A 21,017-nucleotide genomic window follows, 5' to 3' on the forward strand; every position below is an offset into this window, starting at 1 on the left:
AATTACGAAAAAAACAAAACAAAACACCTTTATTGATGTACGCAGACATGCATGATACACTACAAAAAACAAACAAATAAGTAAAAAGAAACAAAAAGTTACCAAAAAACAGTATATTAAATAATAAATATAATAAAACTTTTTTAGAGAGAAATCAAAAATAATACCGGAGCCAAATATTTATTTGATTGAAACAATGTTCAAATTCATTTTGCTATTCAATTTTAAATTTAAACTATGAATTAAAACACAGAATACGTCAATCAACTTAATGTATACATAGGCTATAACCTATTAATTTATATATATATATAATAATTCAGTGGTATTTTTATGATGCAGAATTTCAATAAATTTTTTGTTAATTCATTTCTAAGATTGGCCTATTTAATAATGAACAGAGTTAATTATTCTGTGGGCACTCTACAGACTCCATACATTTGCTCCAGCACTGTACTTCAGTATAAACTTTATCTATTTATACTCTGTTGTTATTCCAGCTGCGGAGGGTTTCAGTCGCGCAGTGAATCATGGGAGATCAGGTGTGACCATTCTCTGTGGTCTCTTTGATCTCTGCTGTCGCCAGTTTCCTTGTTCTTCTTGTTGTCGCCAGATCCTCCTCCGTCCTCCAGAACCGAACTCCTGCGGTCGGAACCCGTCCGACCCGGATCTCACCGCGACCCGGAAACAGTACCGGTATCATACCCCCGGGAGTTTAAAAAAAGGACGACTTTAATCTCGCTCTTTGTCGCTACCTGTCGCCGCTCACCTGTCGCCGCCATCATGTCAGCGGGGCGGTAATGGCAGCAGAGCGCGAGACTCACCGGGAGACAGCGCGAGACGAACCGAGGACGGAATAAAAGACAAAAAGGGGGACCTGGAGCGACATGGATTTACTGGACTCAGGACAGAAGTTCAGTCCCAGACAGGTGAGTCCTCTACCTGGAACAGTGACCCGGCGCTGACGTCACAGCCCGTACAGGTTTCACCAGAGATTAAAAACCGAAACTATTAAAGAGAAATCAAAGTATCAATAACCACAGTGTACAGGTCAGAGTGGGCTGGGTTTAATGCCTCTGGGTTCTGTTCTGTAACCATTTACAGGACACATTTACTGAGTTTGACTTCTTTAAATAAATGTAAATGTAATAATGGATCGATTGATCGATTGATCGATTGATCGATGGTTTTGGTTCAAGCTGTAACGTTTTCATGTGAAATGGACGGAAGTTTCTGTTTTCAGCCTCTCAAATGTGGAGATTTCTATAAAATCAAACTGGGGTGGTATAAAGAAATAATCTGCAGATGAATCGATAATATCTGTTACACACAAACACATAAATATAAACTATGAACATATAAAAATGAACAGTGCGTCTCTTCCTCCTACAATAATAAAAGCCCTATACAGTAAAACAATTTTAACTGGAAACTGAGGATGGTTTCAAAATAAAAGCCTGTATTATAACTGTCTTAACAGGAAACTAAAGATATACTAAGGGTTTTTTGTTCTCTCTCTCTCTCTCTCTCTCTCTCTCGGGACTACATGCTAACAGACCATAGCAGAAACAGTAAAAGCAGCCTCAGTAAGAAAACACAGCAAAAATAAAACCAGAGGAACAATAAAACACAGACAAAGTAAATAGATGAGTCGTGAGTGCAGTTTTGAAGAATGGCAGTGAGGGAGAGAGTCTGAGGAGTTCCAGAGGGAGGGGACAGCGATGGCCCTGTCCTCCCCAGGGTCGGTGCTGGAGGTCATTGAGGTTGTTGAGGGCGTTTTAAGCAATGAGGAGAATTTAGCACAAAACAACACATTTAAATATTAGAGAGCAAATACCCGATGGATAAATCAAACAGAAGTGATGGTGAAAATAATTACAATGTACAGTGTATAATTCCTGCCACTAGGGGGTGTCTCACAGGTATATCTAGTATAAAACACGTCTTTGAGCAGCTGTACAAATAGAAATGTTCGTGTCGGAGCTGCTTTAACCTTTTCTGGCTGTTTGCAGGTGCAGCTTTAAGTCACGCGGTGGAACAGGGTGTGTACGTTTAAAGCACTGTTGGAGGGTGCAGGACACAACATGCTGACAAGCGATACATAAGTATTAGTATAGACATTCCTATCCAGCAACACCCTGCTTCACCTCGTCACAGCTGAACAGGTTCACACAGAGAGCAGCCTGAATAATAACCTCACTGCACTTTATTACTCAACCCGCAGGGACGGATAGCGCTGGGCCCAATATTCAGTATTTATGAGATAAATAGATGAAATTGATCGGTATACACTGTATCTGTATGGATGATATTGATCAGTATACACTGTATCTTTATGGGTGATATTGATCAGTATACACTGTATCTTTATGGATGATATTGATCAGTATACACTGTATCTTTATGGGTGAGATTGATCAGTATACACTGTATCTTTATGGATGATATTGATCCTGTATTGACAGTCAGACTGTGGACATATGACGGCCTTGAACTAAATCTCATAATTTTGACTTTTTAGATTCTAATTGTAGCAGTGAATGCTTCAGTGAGAGCAGTCAGTGTGTCATGTAAGAACGCATACAGAATATATTGATCATGTCATGCTATAATTTGCACATTTGGACCGACACCAATGTACATGGAAGTTGATTGTCTGCTTTGTGACCTCAGTGATGCATCTATTGCTGCAACATACAACACTGTGAGAAATTAGTAACTATGCTTCTGGACATGTGGAGTACTACTACACTGTCTTCAGGTGTCTTGTTTTGTCCACTCAACAGTGCAACAATCTTAAAGGTTCACCCAAATTACAAAATACATAATTCCTGGTGTCTACACATGCAGATAGTCTTGATTTTATTTATCCAGAAGAGATTTATGTCTCTTTGAACCAAAAAAATAGTCCCAACAAAACTGCTGACATTGCGTTCTGTCAGCGTTTTCTTGTAGCGACCAACAGCCGGCTGAGATTCACAATATCAACAGCGAGCCAGGTAGAACATCTGAACAAAAATCTCTGTCCTCCTCTCCCATCCTCCCTCCTGTGTCTCTCTGTCTGCAGGAGCCGGACTGGGACACCAACCTGCAGTTCCTGCCGGCCACAGACTCCAAGCGGCTGGAGAAGAAACCTGGCCGCAGGAAGAAGCTCTGGATCGGGCTCGGCCTGCTGGTTTTGGCTGCCGCTCTGGCGCTGCTCACTGGGCTGCTGGTCTGGCACTTCCACTGTGAGCTCAGTTTAACAACCTTTATTTAAACACCAGGAGGCAACACATTCAGACGGGAGCTGATTCTGTTATCAGCTGCTTCTGAATGAAAGCAAACATCAGACTGATAGGAAGGCTTTAATGGGATGATTATTCAAATAGAAACTCTCAGTGAAAGGCAAGCTTATTAGTGTGTCATCGTTCAGCTGCAAGATAATCAGTTTGAGAACCTTAGGCTTTAAAATTCAAAGTGTTAGTGAGATATGGGCGTCAGATAAAGTGAAGGGTATGTATTTTTTATTTTTCATGAAGGGAGGGAAGTTAAATTTCTCCTTGATCTCGATCACAGATTTATTTAGGAAGTGATGTCAGATCTCTACATTGGGTTGCCCGATTAACAAAAAACCAGGAGCCCCCCATGCCTCACTAAGGCGCTGCGTAAACTGTGGTGCCCACCCGGCCACTAGGTGGCGCATTTGTTGCAAAAAATGAAATATGCAAAACCCACTTTTTCAAACTCCTCCAAGGCTGAAAGTCTTGAAAATCTCAATCTACACAAAACTGTGCACGTAGAATCTACACACCCTCCTGATGAACTGATAATAAAGAAAATGTACAAGATAAAAAAGAAAAACTTCCTGTAAGTTACAAAACAGGAAGTAATGTCTTATCTCGGATGGATGGATAGAAGAGAACTGGATACAGCGTTGGAGGCGGTGCTCTGTTCATTCCTATGAAAGCTGCTCAATGGCACCTGAAGCATGATAAAGAATGTGTAATTGCAAATCTTTTAGACTTTTTAAAAAATGTTATCTGACTGAATGGATCAAATTCTGATATTGAAACGAGTCATTTTGGGGTTCTGATGCTTGAAAAACATGAAGTTCAGTCATCCCCCAAGTGTGTTATTTATATTCACATTGATGAATGAACTTCTACTGACTAATAGCTCCTCCCTCCTGTCTTCAGTACGCAGTGACGTCAGAGTCAAGAAGGTTTATATCGGCTCCATGGGGATCAATAACCAGCGTTTCATGCCATCGTATGAAGATCCCAGCAGTCGTGATTTTAAAAGCCTGGCCGCTCTGGTCAACAAGCAGGTTAGACTTCACACAAAGCATCATGGGAGTTCTCCGTGCCTGTGACTGCCTGTCAGTCTGAGCTGTGACATTTCCGACCACTTCTGCTTCACGGCTTCCTGTTCTGTATTTCTGTGTTTGTTGAACAGATTATAATAATATTTTATTAACGTCTGTGTGACCTTTTTATCTTTTAGCTCAAACTGATTTACTCCAAAAATTCAGTTCTGGCCAAATACTTCAAAGGCTCCACAGTCCAGGCCTTCAGGTACACGTTCCATCAGAAACACTTTATAGTTGCATGTTTTCTCTGTGATGTGAAGTGAAATGTCTGTATAAGGAATGTTCAGTTTACCTGAAAATTGCTTAAATGAATAATTCTCTCAAATTAGCTGTTGCTATTTTTAACCTTTGAACAGAGCCAGGCTAGCTGTTTCACCCTGCTTCCAGTCTTTATGCTAAGCTAGGCTAACATCCTACTCTAGCTCTGTAGTGAACACATGAGACTGATGTCCATCTGAACATCTCAGAATAACAGCATTTTCCCAAATTATCTATACTGTTATCTAACTGTTGTAGGATATTATATGAATATGAGATCTGACGCTCATCTGTTCCTGTAGCGAGGGAGATGGCGGAGGTGATGGCGTCGTGGCGTATTACCAGTCAGAGTTTGACGTCCACATCAACCAGGAGGCCTCACTGGACGTAGCCGTCGAGTCCCTGGAGCCGCCTGCAGGAAGTCAGCAGAGTCGACAAGGACGAGTGCTGCTGAAACCCACCGACCCGCTCAGCGTCAACAGCGTCATCTCACGAGGTCTGACCGCTCAGACATTTCAATGATAACCTATCATTAACCTCTTCAGCAGCTGCAATGCTTGTTTAACAAACCAACCCCAAAAGCTGATCTTGCAAGTCCAGCAGCCTCGCCTACCAAACAGCTAAACCAATGCAAACCTCCTGCTGACATCTCGGTGTATATCACGACCTTGCAGATTCTTCAAAATTCAGGTCATGTCAAGCTGTAGGTCAGGGGTCAAGGGTCAATAAAAGGTTAATAAGTTAATTGGATTGTATAAAACCACAAATACTGAGCTCGAATGTGTCAGAATTGTAGGACATTGATTTTATACTGATGAACCTAACTAATGAATGCCCTGCAGGAATGTTAAAAGGTAATTTGATGGAGCTGCAGAGGTTTATAACTCAGTGACCAGCAGGTGACAGCATTGCAGCACAGAGGACACACACTGTCCAACAAAGAACAGAGACGTTATAAATATAAGTCTGTATTTAAAATGTTCAATTTGTTTCAAAAGCAATAATTATTATATCTTATATTAGATTTAAACGGGCAACTATAAATAAGAACAGAGAAAACACGACTAAATAAACTTTGAAAGGAATATAACATTTTTTGGAAACAACATATTTTTTATTTAAATAAAGATTCAGTTTTTCTTTTTGTTCACAGCTATAGACCCACGCATGACGAGGACCACTTTATTTGGTGAGAACTATTCATTCCTATTAATAGAAGTTATGTGTTTTAATGTTTATATCAAGTTCGTTCAATGTAAAGATATTCTAAACAAGGACAGAGGCACCGTTCTGATCTCCGGCACTTCAAGCTTGATACTGAAACAAGCAGTCAATTAAATACAAGTGGATGTCGTTTCAAATGCTCCTTATTCCTTATTGAATTGTAATGAAGTTATTTTGACTTAAAGGTGACATCACAAAAATGAATTTTTGAAAAATGAAAATTAAAATTTTTTTGAATGTAAAAATATAGCTGTTATTCCGGGGTTCAAGCCAACAAGGGTGATTAGAAAAAACCCTAAATAAGTCAATTGGAAACTCATTGTTTCTTTTGTATGTTGTTCCACATCTGACAAGACTCAAAAACTTTACGTCATGTAAATGTATGTTATAAGATCCCATTGCATTGGTATTTTAGGGGCAGTCAGAAAAAATAATGTTTTCTTTGTTATATATTCAGTGAAAAAGTCATTCAACATCCACGTCAAAGAAGCGGGAATCGTCCAGTCTCCGGGGTTTCCAGACACTTCGTACCCACCAAACGTCTACCTTAAGTGGAGGCTTAGGGCCGACCCCGGGCACCGAGTCCGACTGGACTTCCACACTCTGATCCTGGAGGACGACTGCCAACAAGACTTCATCAAAATCTACGACTCCCTGGCTACGATAGAGCCCCGAGTCCTGACAGAGTGAGACGCAAACTAGTACTTTATTAAAGTTCAAAGTTTCAAAAGGACTCTTTAGAAGATCAGATCTGAGTTAGATGAGAGGGAAAATTAAAGTTTCAGCACTAACAGCTCCATGTTTCTGTGCTCCCTCTTCAGACAGTGTGGATACCCTCATAATTCCCTGTCCTACCTGTCTTCTGGGAATGTCATGTTGCTGACTCTGGTCACCAGCGAGGAAAAGAACTTCCCCGGCTTCAGAGCCAACTACTCCCAGATCCCTCTGATTGAACAAAGTATGGCAGCAAACACAACAATAATCAGATTTCTTGGGTTGAATGACACTTTTCTGAATTTTCTTTTTCTTATTTTATTGCCATGATTCTGGAGTGGTGATCTTTCGAATATAATCCTAGACCTGTTTCAAGATTCTGACATTTGCTCCAAAAACTTTTACTCAAACAAAAAAAACTTTCAGCCAATGGGGTCGACTCCACTTTCTTCTATTTAAAGCTTAAACCATTGTGTTGCAAGTGCCAGTGTTTCCAACAATCACCAACTCTGGCTTGGTCCAAATAAACCCAAATATACTTGAAACAGGCTGCAGTGACCGCAACGTAATCCCTTGGGACAAATGCGCCCCCGTCACAGTGTCGTCCACTAACAGTAGTGGTTGTTTGTTCCACTAACAGTAGTTGTTTCTGCCACTGACAGACTCAGGTTGTTATTGTCAGTGTCTGACAGCATTATGGAAAGGATCCCTACAGAGATGGAGCTTTAGTTTAACCACAAACAGCCGTAATATCACTGTCTGGACTGTTAGTTGGACAAAACAAGACATTTGAAGATGTTACTTTGGGTTTTAAGACATTTTAATCAATGAAAATAAAAGTTAAAATAAAATTATTTTAAGGTTCAGTTTCAGTTCAGTTTTGTTTAATTTTCCAGCCAAATGTCAGTTTTTATTGAATCACCATATTAGACTGCACATTTGTTTTTTTTATTATTGGAAACAAAAAATTAAAGTGTTTTTTTTTTAAAGGGGTTAAGATGTTAGGATTCTGAATATTGCTGTATAAACTGCATAAGTAGTGTCACAGTACTTATGGGGCGTTCATTTTGTCTCGTAATCGGGACTTGCAGCTCGAGAGTGAGGTCACATCCGTGTTGGAAAGTAACTGTGGGTTTTTGCGTTCTCTTTGGCACACAACAAGACGAGTCGGAGAAAAGATGGACACCTCCAGGAAAGTCGCTATAGTATAGTGATTATCTGGTTTACAGTGCACCCACCGCAGATTTCACACGTTCATTACATATTACACAATCATATTTTACAGTTTGATATCTGAATATTCCGTTCTGATTAACGTTAACTTTAGGCTACTGCTCTGCTTTCTGCTGAAGACTCGGCACTGTTGTCATAGCAACATGGAGCGTCTCTCGCCAATTTCAGCTGCACAAGCTACAACTTGACTAACTAATGAGGCGTATTTAACACATAATAAGACTAGCGACATGCCTTTAGGTAACAGTATACAGTGCTGTGTGTACGACTTCTTCATTTGTTACAACAAAGACAAAAGTGCTTAAAATAGTAGAAAACCACAATGTTTACTACGTGTGACGCTCTGAGTAGCCATCTTGGTAACTGAACTCGGGGTCCTCTGAGTTCAGACGACTTGACGAGTCGTATATACGACCCCGGGGGGCGTTCTATTTGCAACTTCCGGTTCGTAACTCAGGAAACCGACTCGCAGATCGAGTCGGGTGGACAAATAGAACGCACCATTACACTTAGTAACCTTTTTTCCTCATGGTCATTGTAGGATGTTATCAGTGTAACCTCTGACCTCTCTACTGTTAGTTTTGATTAGTTGATTATGTTAAGCTCTAACACATCAGTGTGAACTGTCTCCTTGTTCAGAGTGTGGAGGTACACTGACTGGAGACAAAGGCTCCTTCTCCTCACCTTTCTTCCCATCCAACTATCCTCCACGGACTACATGTGTCTGGAAAATCGAGGTAAGTCCACATTTTATTGTTCTAATGAGAACAACAAGGCCTTATGGTTCTTCAGCAGTGGCAAATAATATCTCACACTGTTATATCTAATCAATATTTTGTTTATTTCTATGTGTAAAAGTGTCGCTCATACTTATAAACCCAACAAGCTCTGATAAAGCCACTACAACACAGCAAACAGCAGACAGACAGTTAGAGGCTAGCTGATGAAGAAAGTGGAACATTTAATAGCTAAAGAGACCATTGGATGAGGCCAATAACAGAGTTAAAAGAAAAAGGAAATTGGACAACATTTGTTGTTAGAAGCAGGAAAAATGGGCAGCATGAGGATCTGAGCCACTTTGACAAGGGCCACATTGTGTTGTATGAAGAACATCTCCAAACCTGCTCTTGTGGGGTGTTCCCGGTCTGTAGAGGTCAGTACCTATCAAAAGTGGTCCAAGGAAGGAGAAAAACTGGAGACAGGGTAATGGGGGGCCGAGGCTCATTGATGCACATGGGGAGTGAAGGCTGGCCCGTGTGGTCCGATCCAACAGACGAGCTACTGTAGCTCAAACTGCTGAAACAGTTAATGCTGGTTCTGATAGAAAGGGGTCAGAACACACAGTGCAGAGCATTCTGTTGGTCTGGGACCAGTTAGGGGGTCCAGGTGGTCATAATGTTATAGCTAATTGGTGTATATCAGTGTTGTGTCTACAGAGTATTTTGTTGCCTCCAAGTGGCCAAAATATCAACTACAGCTGCTTTAAGAGTCCACTGAGACACAGCAGCACTTTGAGCTAAAGACTAAAGTCAGTATGCTATCATGCTAAACTAAAACTACTGTTTTTATTCTTATGTGTTGTACGGTGTCCTTGATTGCCCAGAGAGGCGTCTTTAAATAAAATGTATTATTATTATTATTATTATTATTATTATTATATAAAATCATGACCATGACAAATTAACATGTCACTTGGTGTAGTCATTGTGTAGAATTACATACAGATGATTATTCTTAAATACATGCAGTTCATATGTAGAACATGTAATTATTTTGACCTAATTTGGGATTTTGTAGTCCTGTTTGATTGTCTTGTCTCCATTATCTTTATTTTTCAGGCCCCTGTGAAAAAGTTTCTGAAGGTTCACTTCAAAAAGTTCCTCTTGGGAAAGTACAGCAGCCAGTGTTCCAATGATTATGTTGACGTCAATGGTCAAAGGTCAGCCATCAGTGGTTTGTTCCCACCTTTCTTTCTCCTTACTAATATAGTCACCAATAGTCAATTTCAAAGAGATGGATTCTGAGGGCTTGAAACTTGTGACTTAAACAAGTCATGGCTTTGGCAAGACAGGGGTGACTTGTAGGACATTTGACTCTAACATGATCATTATCAGCATGGTAAGTGTGCAAAGACTTAGACATGACCAGACACGACTCCAGATATCACTGAAACGACAGGGACATGATGTCATCAAACTTTTACTTGTACTACGTTTAAAGTCCCATGTTAATTCCCGTTTGGTAGACCAATAAATCCAAAGCCTAGTCCCAAGTCAACACCAACAAGTTCTAAGTAAAGCTACTTGTCAACAACTTCAAGTCCAGATCAGTAAGGTCCAAGTCACGTCCCAACACAAACTAGACCAAAAAGTCCCAGGTCAAGTCTCAAATCAAGACCAAAGAGTTTTGAGTCCAAGTGTAATGTAACCCAAATGTAATGTGTTTTGTGGGTCCATGTCATTGTTTAGAACTTAAGTAAGCAGGTCTGTGATTTTAGGTTCAAACGTTGAGGACTTTAGACTTGAGGAATAAGAATCACTCTGGACAACAGCAGGACCTGAGTGTTTAATTATGTCCATCCAGATTTTCTGACAGTCAGAAACTGTCCTGCTGATTCTTCTTTGTGTCTCTTTGTTGTAGACTGTGTGGCAGTAAGCCAGAAAGCACCGTGGTCACCAGCCGAAGCAACGTGATGACCATTAAATTTAACTCCGACTCGTCTATCGTTGACCAGGGTTTCACTGCCGAGTACGAAGCCTTTGTCCCTGATAATCGTAAGACTGATTTAGTAGTGGGGGTTTTTCCCCCAATAACTGCAATTTCTGTTCACTTTCCCAACCATACTTCAGTTTCTAGACTGATTCCCTTCTTCAGTGTCTGACTGTTTGATGTTTTTGATCAGCTTGTCCTGGAAGGTTCCAGTGCACCAACAACCTGTGCATCAACAGCACTCTGCAGTGTGACGGCTGGAACGACTGTGGCGACAGCAGCGACGAGGACGGCTGCAGTGAGTCCAAACCACAAACAAATTGTTTTTATCGTCACAGAAAAATTTAAGTTAGGAATTATTTAAATTGTGTGTGTGTGTGTGTGTGTATATAAAAATCCTGATTCAGCCTGAAAAATACTCTTAACTCCAGGTTCAGCAACCAGTGGGCTCTCAGAGAGTATTAAAAGATGGACTAACATGTTTTTCTTTGTGTCTTTGCTCTAGCATGCGAGGCATCTCAGATGAAGTGTAAAAATGGCCGCTGTAAACCAAAGTTCTGGAAATGCGACGGCAATGACGACTGCGGAGACAACACAGACGAGGAAAACTGTGGTGGGTTAAACTGAATTACAGATGGATGAAGGTGTTCATAAATAAAGTAAAAACTGTTGATCCTCCAGATGCATCCAGCGACATTCACGTGCATATCCACAGACTAAATTCTGAAAATTGTCTTTTCATACTGTAGTTCATGTTATGAAAAGATCTGAATGTTTGAAACTTCCATAGGGACAAAAACTCACTAGCGGTTCTTTTGTTTCTTTTGCAGTAAAGTGTAAACCAGAAGAGTTTGCCTGCAGGAACAAACGCTGTATCTCACAGAAGTTGAAGTGTAACGGAGTCGATGACTGCTCAGATGGATCAGATGAGTCTAAATGTGAAAAATGTAAGCAACAACTCTTATTTAAAGTTCAGTAAAAAAAAAACTTTATCTCACACAAAACTGCTGATGGACAGAGATGTCTTAAATAACTTAAGAAATATTTGACATTACATTGATACTGTATTACACACTTGATTACTGTTAAGTTACTAAACTGGTCAGGAAAAGACACTACAGAAATATTAAAGGAATATTATACAGTCCTGAATAATGTATCTCACACTTTCTTCTGCTTTGATGATTTATTGAATAACTCAACTATACACGTACAGCATCTTTCATACAGGCGTGCAGCCCAAAGTGCTTTGCATAACAAACAAAAAAATTACCAACAATAAATACGGCTAAAAATAAATACAATGGAAACAATAAAATAAAATAAATAATAAAAACATCAAAAGAATAAAAGTCGATATAAAAATAAACACCAGGGAGACACATAATATAAAACCTAAAAACAAAGGCTATGAGATTAAATTATTATCTAATTTGGCTTTTAGATTAAATCAAAAGCCAAATTAAAACAATAGGTCTTTAATTTCCTTTTAATAATACTGAGAGAGCAGTGAGTTCCACAGCTATAAACACACATAAGGAACATTTTAAAAGAAAAGCAGTGGAGGACATAAAGTGAAAGAGTCTCTTGTATGGAGGTGCAAGGTCATTTAAAGCTTCATAAACAAAAGCTTTATAAATAATAAAAGCATTGCAAATATTTGGCATAATAACGTCACGTCACACGTTGGCTGCAGCCTGCTTGGAACATCTCAGGTTTAAAGTGCTAATGGATAAACCCTATTGCTGCAGACATTTGTAGTCTCTAATCCTGAGGACATCACTCTGACATCATCAGGCCATAGACGACATCATACAACCGTGTGTTATGACGACGACTAACCAGAATAAAGAAAATAAACAGGATGTGCAGGATTGATGGAGTGACCATTTCATTTGAATAGACTTTTATAAATGAGACACCAGTTCTGTGCCGGTAAAACTGTTATAATCAACAGTACTGTGTCAGTGTCAGTATTAATATCTGTGTGTCTCCTGTTGGTCAGCTCTGGTGTTGCAGCAGTGTTCAGAGTTCACCTTCCGCTGCAGGACCGGACGCTGCATCAGCAAACTGAACCCAGAGTGTGACGGAGAGCAGGACTGTGAGGACGGCTCTGACGAGAACAGCTGCCGTACGTCTACCACACACACACACACACACACACACACACACACACACACACACACACACACACACACACACACAGTTGTTTTTACCATCAGCTGTACGTTATTTTTGCACATTTGTATTTGTTTCTGTGTCTTCAGAGTGCGGGCTGCGGCCGTACCGGAGCTCTCGTATCGTGGGCGGTCAGGCGTCCCGGGAGGGGGAGTGGCCCTGGCAGGTCAGCCTCCACATCAGGGGTGTAGGTCACGTGTGTGGAGCGTCGGTGTTGAGCAACCGCTGGCTGCTGACCGCCGCTCACTGTGTACAGGACAACGGACCAAACAAGTAGGAGCTCCAAATACAAGCTCTTTCATTATGGATACAATTCATGTCTTTCCTATATTATATATGTTACAGCAAATGTTATTTAAAGTTCAATCCAAACGCGGCTTCGCTGTTATGACAAAATAGTCAAAACAGAAATGTCTAATGATTAATTTTCTTGAAATAAACTAAAACGCTAATTTTACCTTGTGTATCATCATCATCCATTACTCTATTATATCTCCATTATATCTATATGTATATATATAACCTTTCAGATTAATCTCACTCTAGATGTCTTGCAGAGTTTGATTCCACTGCTTCCCCCAGCAGATGCGACCTCTGACCTCTGGAGTGTGTGTCTATGTAGGTACTCCCAGGCGGACCAATGGGAGGCCTTGCTGGGCCTGCATGTGCAGAGTCAGACCAATGAGTGGACAGTGAGGAGGAACGTGAGGCGTATCATCGCTCATCAAAACTACAACAGCTTGACCTACGACAACGACATCGCTCTGATGGAGCTGGACACCAACGTAACCCTCAACCAGAACATCTGGCCCATCTGTCTGCCCTCACCCACCTACGACTTCCCAGCAGGCCAAGTGGCGTGGATCACGGGCTGGGGGGCAACACAGAGAGGGAGGTAAGTTAACACAGAACAACAGTGTTATAATCAACAACTTAAATTAAATAAATTATACATTTTGTGTGTAGAAAAACACACCAGACACCCATTCAGACTGTTTGTATATATATACTGTTTGTCTTAATACATGTCTGGAGGGGATCTATAAGATCTGATCGTCTCATCCTTCAGGCTTTGCGGCAACCATCCTGCAGAAGGCGGAGGTTCGGATCATCAACAGCACGGTGTGTAAGACTCTGATGGACGAAGTCACCGACAGGATGCTGTGTGCTGGAGTCCTGAGAGGAGGCGTGGACGCCTGTCAGGTAACGCAGATCATTGTTATTGTCAAGTTATTGATCCATAACAGGCATGAGAGGGCAAAATTCAGAGCTCCATGTACACGTTCATGATATGATTTCAATATACCACAGTACATTAATAACCAGTATTAAATCCACAATATCGTGGGTTTAAGCCCAAGATGGAGATTTTAGGAATTTCTGACAAACGGAGGTTTTCTTGTTCTTCCCATTCTGCCTCAAATATGAGATATTTATTTGAATGTTGAGAAATCTGCTGTCTCTCTCCTCTCTGACTCTCTCAGGGCGACTCCGGCGGGCCGCTGTCTGTCACCGGCCTCAGTGGGCGGGCCTTCCTGGCTGGCGTGGTGAGCTGGGGCGACGGCTGTGCTCGCAGAAACAAACCCGGCGTCTACACCCGAGTCACTAAATACCGCAGCTGGATAAAGGAGAACAGCGGAGTGTAGCAGCAGAGACACTCTGGATTATACGTGTTTCTCATGGATATTAAGACTGGAGGTGAATGTGGGTTGTGATTGGTGAACAAATATAATTATTATTATTATTCACAGCAGAATCTGTGAATTATTCTTAAATCTTCAAGTTTTTTAAGTTGCAGCAAAGCAGAAACTGAGAGCAGCTTTCTGTGTGTTTTATTTTTTATTTTTAGATTATTGAAACAGATCACAACTCGATTTGTCTTTTTATACAGTAATGAAGATCATAACTGTAACATCCAGTGCTGTAAATACAAACAAAAGAATCCAGTGTTTATAAGTGAGATTTTGTTGTTGGGTTATTCACATGTTCATTTTCTACTAAAGATTACTTTGTACAAGTAAATGTTTGAAACACTTGATGTGTTTCCTCTTGAAGGTTAACTATCTTGTAAATAATAATGATAAAATGTACTCAGGGCTAAAAGGAAAATACTTAAATATCATCTGCGTTTATGTTCCAGCTATAAATAACAACATACTTTTGCAGTCTTCAGTCCAGCTAATGGTTAAACAGGGTCAGTGTGTGTTTTTGGTTTTAGTTGATATAGTTTAGTAACTGTAGTCACTTCTGGAGTAGTCCCACCCTCTGTGGCAGAGCTGGTATGAACGCGTAAAACAGGATCAACAGGATAAAACACTGAACTCTGTCACACACTGTCAGAACAAAATGTTCACCTCAAGGTTCTTCAAACATGGTTTAACTCCAGGCTAACATGTTAGCCAGCTGAAATTACCCAGTTAATTCTAATGTGCCTCTTTAAACACATTTACAGGTTTAATTTATTTGTCTTGAATAACTATGAATTTGAGTTAAGAAACCACTGTAAACATATTCCGACCATCACATAAAACACTGCAAAGAAAACAACAGTCATCAAATTATATGACACATTCCAGAGTTCAGCCTTTTGCTCATCATATCCAAGCTAAAATTGTGATAAAGACAAATAGTTTTAGATGTTTTTAAAATGTTCATTTCGCTCTCATAACACTGCAAAACATGTCGGTCATAATCCTGTTGACAAGCAGCAGGTTTGAAGGTCGAGTCCTTGTTGCTGTGAAATCAGTTGCAGAGAAACTGAAAAATCCAGTCTTATCCATGTGTGATAAACAGTTCCTATGTGATCCAAATAGGTTCCACGCCAGCAAAGTACCTTGAAAACACTCTAAATAATTCAAAGTATCCAGAAAAACTGTCTGGTTTCAACATTCATTATGGAGCTCCTCAGGGAATCGTTCTTGGTCCTCTAGGGATTTACACAAAACTAGTTAACACAAGTTAAATACTAGCGTTTTTCCAATTGATTTATTTATTTTACCATGTCATCAATGTAGAATATAAGACCACTAACATCAAATTTAAAAGAACCTTAAAGGTTCCTGAGAGCTCTTGTACAACAGGGTGTTCTCCAATAAGTGTGTTATGGCACAAACCAGGATCTGATATTTAAAAGCAAACAACAAAAAGTTGCAAAAGATCTTGCTTTATTCATACTTTTACTTAATTTTTTTTTGTTTTCCCACTGAATTTCAATCTGTCTCTTTGTTCAAGTTTGAGCAGCACTACCTTAAATCAGCTGTCTTTGTTACATTACTTGTTTTTGTATTCATGTTTTGCACTCTGCGGTGGCATATTTTCTGCTGAATGTATTTATTTGAACAATGTTTCCTCATTTGTGCAGCAGTTGGGTTTTTTGGAGTTTCAAGTCCACTTCTGTTCTTGGTTTTATAGGAGTTATACTTTTAGTTTGGTTGCTAGTGGTGTATATTTCTTTGCTGCATGCTCATTGGAAGGTGGAAGGAATATAGAGGAAACCTTTTGCCTGAGTTGAGGCCTGTTGGCCTGATGAATTTAGTTCAGTAGGATAACTTTAAGATAATCATGAATGTAATAAAGTGAGTTTTTACTGTATTTGAAACTAGTTAATGTCTAAGTGCAAATACCTACATGAAGGCTGATTACAGTATGCAAATATACATTTTCTTTATTATTATGATGGAATTGAATGTTTTGCCTTTTTGGGGGGTAACTGCCAAATCTCATGCAATAAAAACATCCATAACAAGTAAACATTAATATAGTGTGGCTCTTTTCTTGCTTCTCTGAGTGACTGTAAAAGGAACTGATACAGTCTCTGAAAAACTGTTTGTATTCAGCAAAATATGAATAAATGCTGGAGGAAAGACGCTTAACAGACCTTTTATTTAAGATTAAATTCAAACAAATTGAGCACTTTAAAATAATTAGTTTGAAAGGATTTGAGTGCAAGCTATTATTGTTATTATTATTGTTATTATTATTATTATTATTATTATTATTATTCATAATTAGTCATTTTTAGTATAGTTGTTGCTGCTGTGGATCTTTACTCTTTCTGTTATGATTTAGTGATACAAATAAAACTGAATTGACTTGAACAAGTATTGATATAATGTTTCTGAATAAAAGAAATGTTTCCTGATTCGACGTGATCACATGTTAAATCTGCTTCTGGTTTGTTTCTCATGTTTGGCTGCAGGTTGCTCCTCTTCTTTCTTCTTTCAGCTCTTCAGGATGGAAACCAGTGAAGCTCTGAAACAGTCACAGTCTCCCCCTGGTGGCTCCACCAGCAAACTACAACAAAGATTTATTTCTTACCCCAAAACACTGGAGTTCAAATCAACAAGAATAAACAGAATCTGAAATCATATCAATAAAAGATAAACTGTGAGCCAAAATTATTATAAACTGTGAGCCAAAAGTTCATTGTGCTTATTGTGAATTATGAATTGTCTTCTCTTATAAAAATGAGACTATATGAATTGTTGGGAGTGATGAGACCTCAGAGGAATCATGGAGAATCAGATTTGACAGATTTGATAAAGTTACAGAATAAAAAGCTGAACATTATCTTTGTTAGCTATCAGCCACCTCAGTTTACTAAAACTATAATAATTAGTAACTACACTTATTATCATAACTAGGTTTAGTTAGCAGTTACATTAGCGACCATCCTCCTCAACTGTATAAATATATATATATAAACTGTTGTTTTTGTGGTATTAACCACAGTGATGTCAGCTTTGGTTAGAACAGAGCTTTAATATGAAACCACTGATCTTTACTCTGTCTGTCAGTCCGGCTGCACCGCCTTCTCACACGTCACCGCGTTAGTTTCATTCTTATTGGCTAAAAAAGTGCGTCAGAATAAATCATTTCATTGGTTACATTGTCGTGTCGTGACGAATCAACACATGGCTCATTTAAATATGCAAATGAGTCATTTAAATATTCAAATGAGCCATGATTCGCCACAACACGCGCTCACGCTCAGTTGCTAGGTTACCAGCAGTATTGGCTCATTTTAATATTTTAATAACAACAATATCCTCCGGTCAGTCGTTGTCACCGTGAGCTCCGACACAAAGGAAACGACAGAAATATGTTAGCGTGCTACACAATAGGTTAAATCTAGCAGCTAAACTTATAAATGGAGTTTAACAGAGGCTAAAAGAGTTTCTGTGACACAGTGTCTCTCACCTCTCCCAAGTACAACAGCAACAGCGTGAGACACATTTAATTATAGGGGGGACCCACGAAAGTGAAGGTCGGGGGACAGAAACTGAGTCTCAGCCGTTCCACATATTGACTCAGGAGGACATGTCAGCTTCTAACTATTAAAACAGATTTTGTGTAATTATAATTCTACATATTACTGCTGTATAAGTTACATATGCACACTGCTCCACAGTCGATGCGGCGTCTATGTATATATGTCTATATGTCTATATGTATATGTGTCTATATGTCTATATGTATATGTGTCTATATGTATATATGTCTATATGTATATAACTTATGTCTATATGCCTATATGTCTATATGTATATATGTCTGTATGTCTATGTATATATGTCTATATGTCTATATGTTATGTGTTTTATGTCTATATGTATATGTGTTATATGTATATATGTCTATATGTCTATATGTATATATGTCTATATGTCTATATGTATATGTGTCTATATGTTTATATGTCTATATGTATATATGTATATGTGTCTATATGTATATGTGTCTATATGTCTATATATGTCTATATGTATATATGTCTATATGTATATGTGTCTATATGTATATATGTCTATATGTATATGTGTCTATATGTCTATATGTATATGTGTCTATATGTATATATGTCTATATGTCTACATTTATGTGTTTATGTTTTATGTTATATGTTATGTTTTATTTTTATGTTTTTTTTTGTTTATTTTTGTGTTTGTTTTGTATATGTGTATATGTGTATATGTCTATATGTATATATGTATATGTGTCTATATGTCTATATGTGTCTATGGCTACAACGCCGACGGCTGCCAATGAGTAGACTCCAAGGCCAAGTGCGTTTCATTTAAATCCCCCGCTCCTCCCCGCTCCTCCCCCGCTCCTCCCCGCTCCTCCCCCGCTCCTCCCCGCTCCTCCCCCGCCCACTTTCCCTCCGCGCTCCAAGTGGCCTCCGTGCGACGTATGCTGTTACGTCATACCAAGGGCTGAGGGGAAGTGGAACTACGGATGAAACGCAGGGTCCATTTTGAGCTGACAGAGCAGACGGAAGAAAACTGAAGGCTGTGGCAGGGTGAGTGTTAATACATTACTGAATAATGCACACTGAACTACTGTAACCCAAAGACAAAGAGAAAGTAAGATCATCAGCAGCAAGAGAAAGTGAAAAGGACAGAGTGTGTTTACATTTCAAAGTCATCTTTATTGCAAAAAGGGGATTACAATTCAGATGTGACTTACAGATATATATATATATATATATATATATATATATATATATATATATATATATCTGTAACAGTATACAAACATATAAAACACAAACAAAGTGAAATAAAGCTTTGCCAGGGGAAGCTTATATGTAATAAAAAGAGAAAGAGGACCATATGTTAACTTTTTGTTGTCGGAGCCTGAAATCAAATTAATATAATGTACAAATTCATGGAGAAAAAGTACAAAATTAGGTTTTTTACAGTTGAATTTACATTTATGAATGTGGAATGTTGCCAACAGAATTAATACATTTATAATGAAGTACATATTTTTTTACTTTAATTAAAGCAAAACCTCTACAATAAATATAAATAAATGATAAATAATCTTTATTAATATGGTCAATGAAGAATCTGCTAGTTTTACAATATGTTCTGGTGTGTAAATACCAAAAGAGTGCAAAAAACAGTTTCGGGGGGGTCTCCCCAAAAAAAAATTTTTTATTGATGCCTCTTTAAATTAAACCATAAAATAATTAAAAGGAAAAAAATTAAAAAATATTAAAAAAAAAAACTCCTTCACCTTTTTTAACTAAAAGATTTGAGGGGGAATCACCCAATTTTACAATATCTCCCACAATAAATATAAATCAAATAATAAATAAAAAGTCTTTATAAATATGGTCAATGACGAATCTGCTATTTGGGTGAAATGTTTTGCCAATAGTGTTCAGCCACAGCGGGGGGATGAGCCTGATGGAATGGCGTCAAATACAATTGCAAATGTGACGGAATATTATTTTATATATAAGGTATATAAAAACATGTTGATCTCCTTAGAAAGTCGCCCCCCTCCGAAAAAAAAGCCCCCCCCCAAAATCTGATTTTGTACCCAACTCTCAAAAAAGAGTGACTTGTTTTTATATAAAATATCTCTGTTATTCCAAATTAGAGACCTGTGTGGTGAGAAATTGTGCTTATAAATGAGAGACCATGCTAAAAGGACCTGCTTATGGAGATTGGACAGTTTCACAGGGAGTTTGTCCACATTGTAATTACAGTTCAAAATAAAGCTCAGACCACCAAAACAAGAGAATATATAGTGGGGCATAAAATTCCAAATCGAGACAGGGTTTTTTAGAAAATGCTTAGCCCAATTTATCTTAAAAGTATTGTTTAGTGTATTAAAGTCCAAAAAGTTGAGCCCACCAGATTCATAATTATTCATAACAACACTTTTCTTTATATAATGTGAACCGTTTTTCAGATGAAATCAATATCTTTACAAATGTTACTGTCCAGGTGTAAAGAGAGAGCTGTGTATGTAAGCCGAGATATCCCTTCAGCCTTGGTAAGTAACTGCCTTTTAGAGATAAGTCCCTTTGCAACCACTGATTCAATTTGTTTTAAGTTTTTTAATGACATCTCATTTTCTGATCTTTAGAGATAAGAATACCAAAGTATGTAACTTCTTCCTTGATCGGAATGTTGCAAATAGTTTGCATATTAAAATCTTTTAAAGGTAACAGTTCACATTTATTTATATTTAGACATAGACCAGAGGCCTCTGAAAAGTGGTTAATAACATGAATGGCGACAGGTATCTGGTTAGCATTTTTAGAAAGATTGTGGTATCGTCAGCAAGCTGACTGATGATGATATTCCTACCTGCAATAGAAATTCCTTGTATAACACTGTTAACGACATGAGTTGTGAGAATTTGTGTACAAAGTAAAAACAGATAAGGTGAAATCGGGCATCCCTGATGAATGCCCCCTTTCAGATTAAATCTAGTTTAATAGAGCTATTTCCATTAACATATGAAGTTTTAATTGTTTGCAGAAAAAATCCCCAAAACCAAATTTTTCTAAAGACAGAAAAATAAATTGGTGTTCTATTGTATCAAAGGC

General features: G+C 38.6%; 2 protein-coding genes across 11 annotated transcripts in view; both read left to right on the plus strand.

The window, feature by feature from the left end:
• Nucleotides 1-495: 495 nt before the first annotated feature.
• On the plus strand, nucleotides 496-16,417 carry LOC127378062 (suppressor of tumorigenicity 14 protein). 2 transcript variants are annotated; one of them, XM_051426596.1, is made up of 20 exons: nucleotides 496-929; nucleotides 1,557-1,586; nucleotides 3,068-3,230; nucleotides 4,179-4,309; nucleotides 4,486-4,556; nucleotides 4,912-5,105; nucleotides 5,763-5,798; nucleotides 6,291-6,519; nucleotides 6,655-6,791; nucleotides 8,420-8,517; nucleotides 9,619-9,719; nucleotides 10,421-10,554; nucleotides 10,683-10,787; nucleotides 10,995-11,102; nucleotides 11,320-11,436; nucleotides 12,495-12,620; nucleotides 12,757-12,940; nucleotides 13,290-13,558; nucleotides 13,734-13,870; nucleotides 14,152-16,417. In XM_051426596.1, exons 1-20 carry the CDS (start codon nucleotides 888-890, stop codon nucleotides 14,311-14,313), a joined length of 2,574 nt encoding a protein of 857 aa, XP_051282556.1. In that variant the 5' UTR covers nucleotides 496-887; the 3' UTR covers nucleotides 14,314-16,417. The 2 variants fall into 2 exon arrangements, with proteins under 2 accessions (XP_051282556.1, XP_051282555.1); XM_051426595.1 differs by lacking the exons at nucleotides 1,557-1,586; nucleotides 13,734-13,870; nucleotides 14,152-16,417 and having other exon boundaries at nucleotides 498-929; nucleotides 13,290-13,583.
• A 2,457-nt stretch (nucleotides 16,418-18,874) lies between these two features.
• The window catches only part of LOC127378057 (NACHT, LRR and PYD domains-containing protein 12-like), a 45,790-nt gene continuing 43,647 nt past the window's right edge, over nucleotides 18,875-21,017 (plus strand). For 3 of the 9 annotated variants that reach the window (XM_051426573.1, XM_051426561.1, XM_051426568.1), the window contains exon 1: nucleotides 18,877-18,968. The gene's annotated coding sequence lies outside the window, so the exon portion shown is untranslated. Of the gene's footprint in view, nucleotides 18,969-20,438; nucleotides 20,459-21,017 lie in introns of those variants that run through there. The other 6 variants (XM_051426577.1, XM_051426579.1, XM_051426575.1 and 3 more) reach the window with 4 other exon arrangements.

The sequence above is a fragment of the Dicentrarchus labrax genome, unplaced genomic scaffold (genome assembly GCF_905237075.1).
Source record: "Dicentrarchus labrax unplaced genomic scaffold, dlabrax2021, whole genome shotgun sequence".
In the NCBI taxonomy this organism is placed as follows: domain Eukaryota; kingdom Metazoa; phylum Chordata; class Actinopteri; family Moronidae; genus Dicentrarchus; species Dicentrarchus labrax.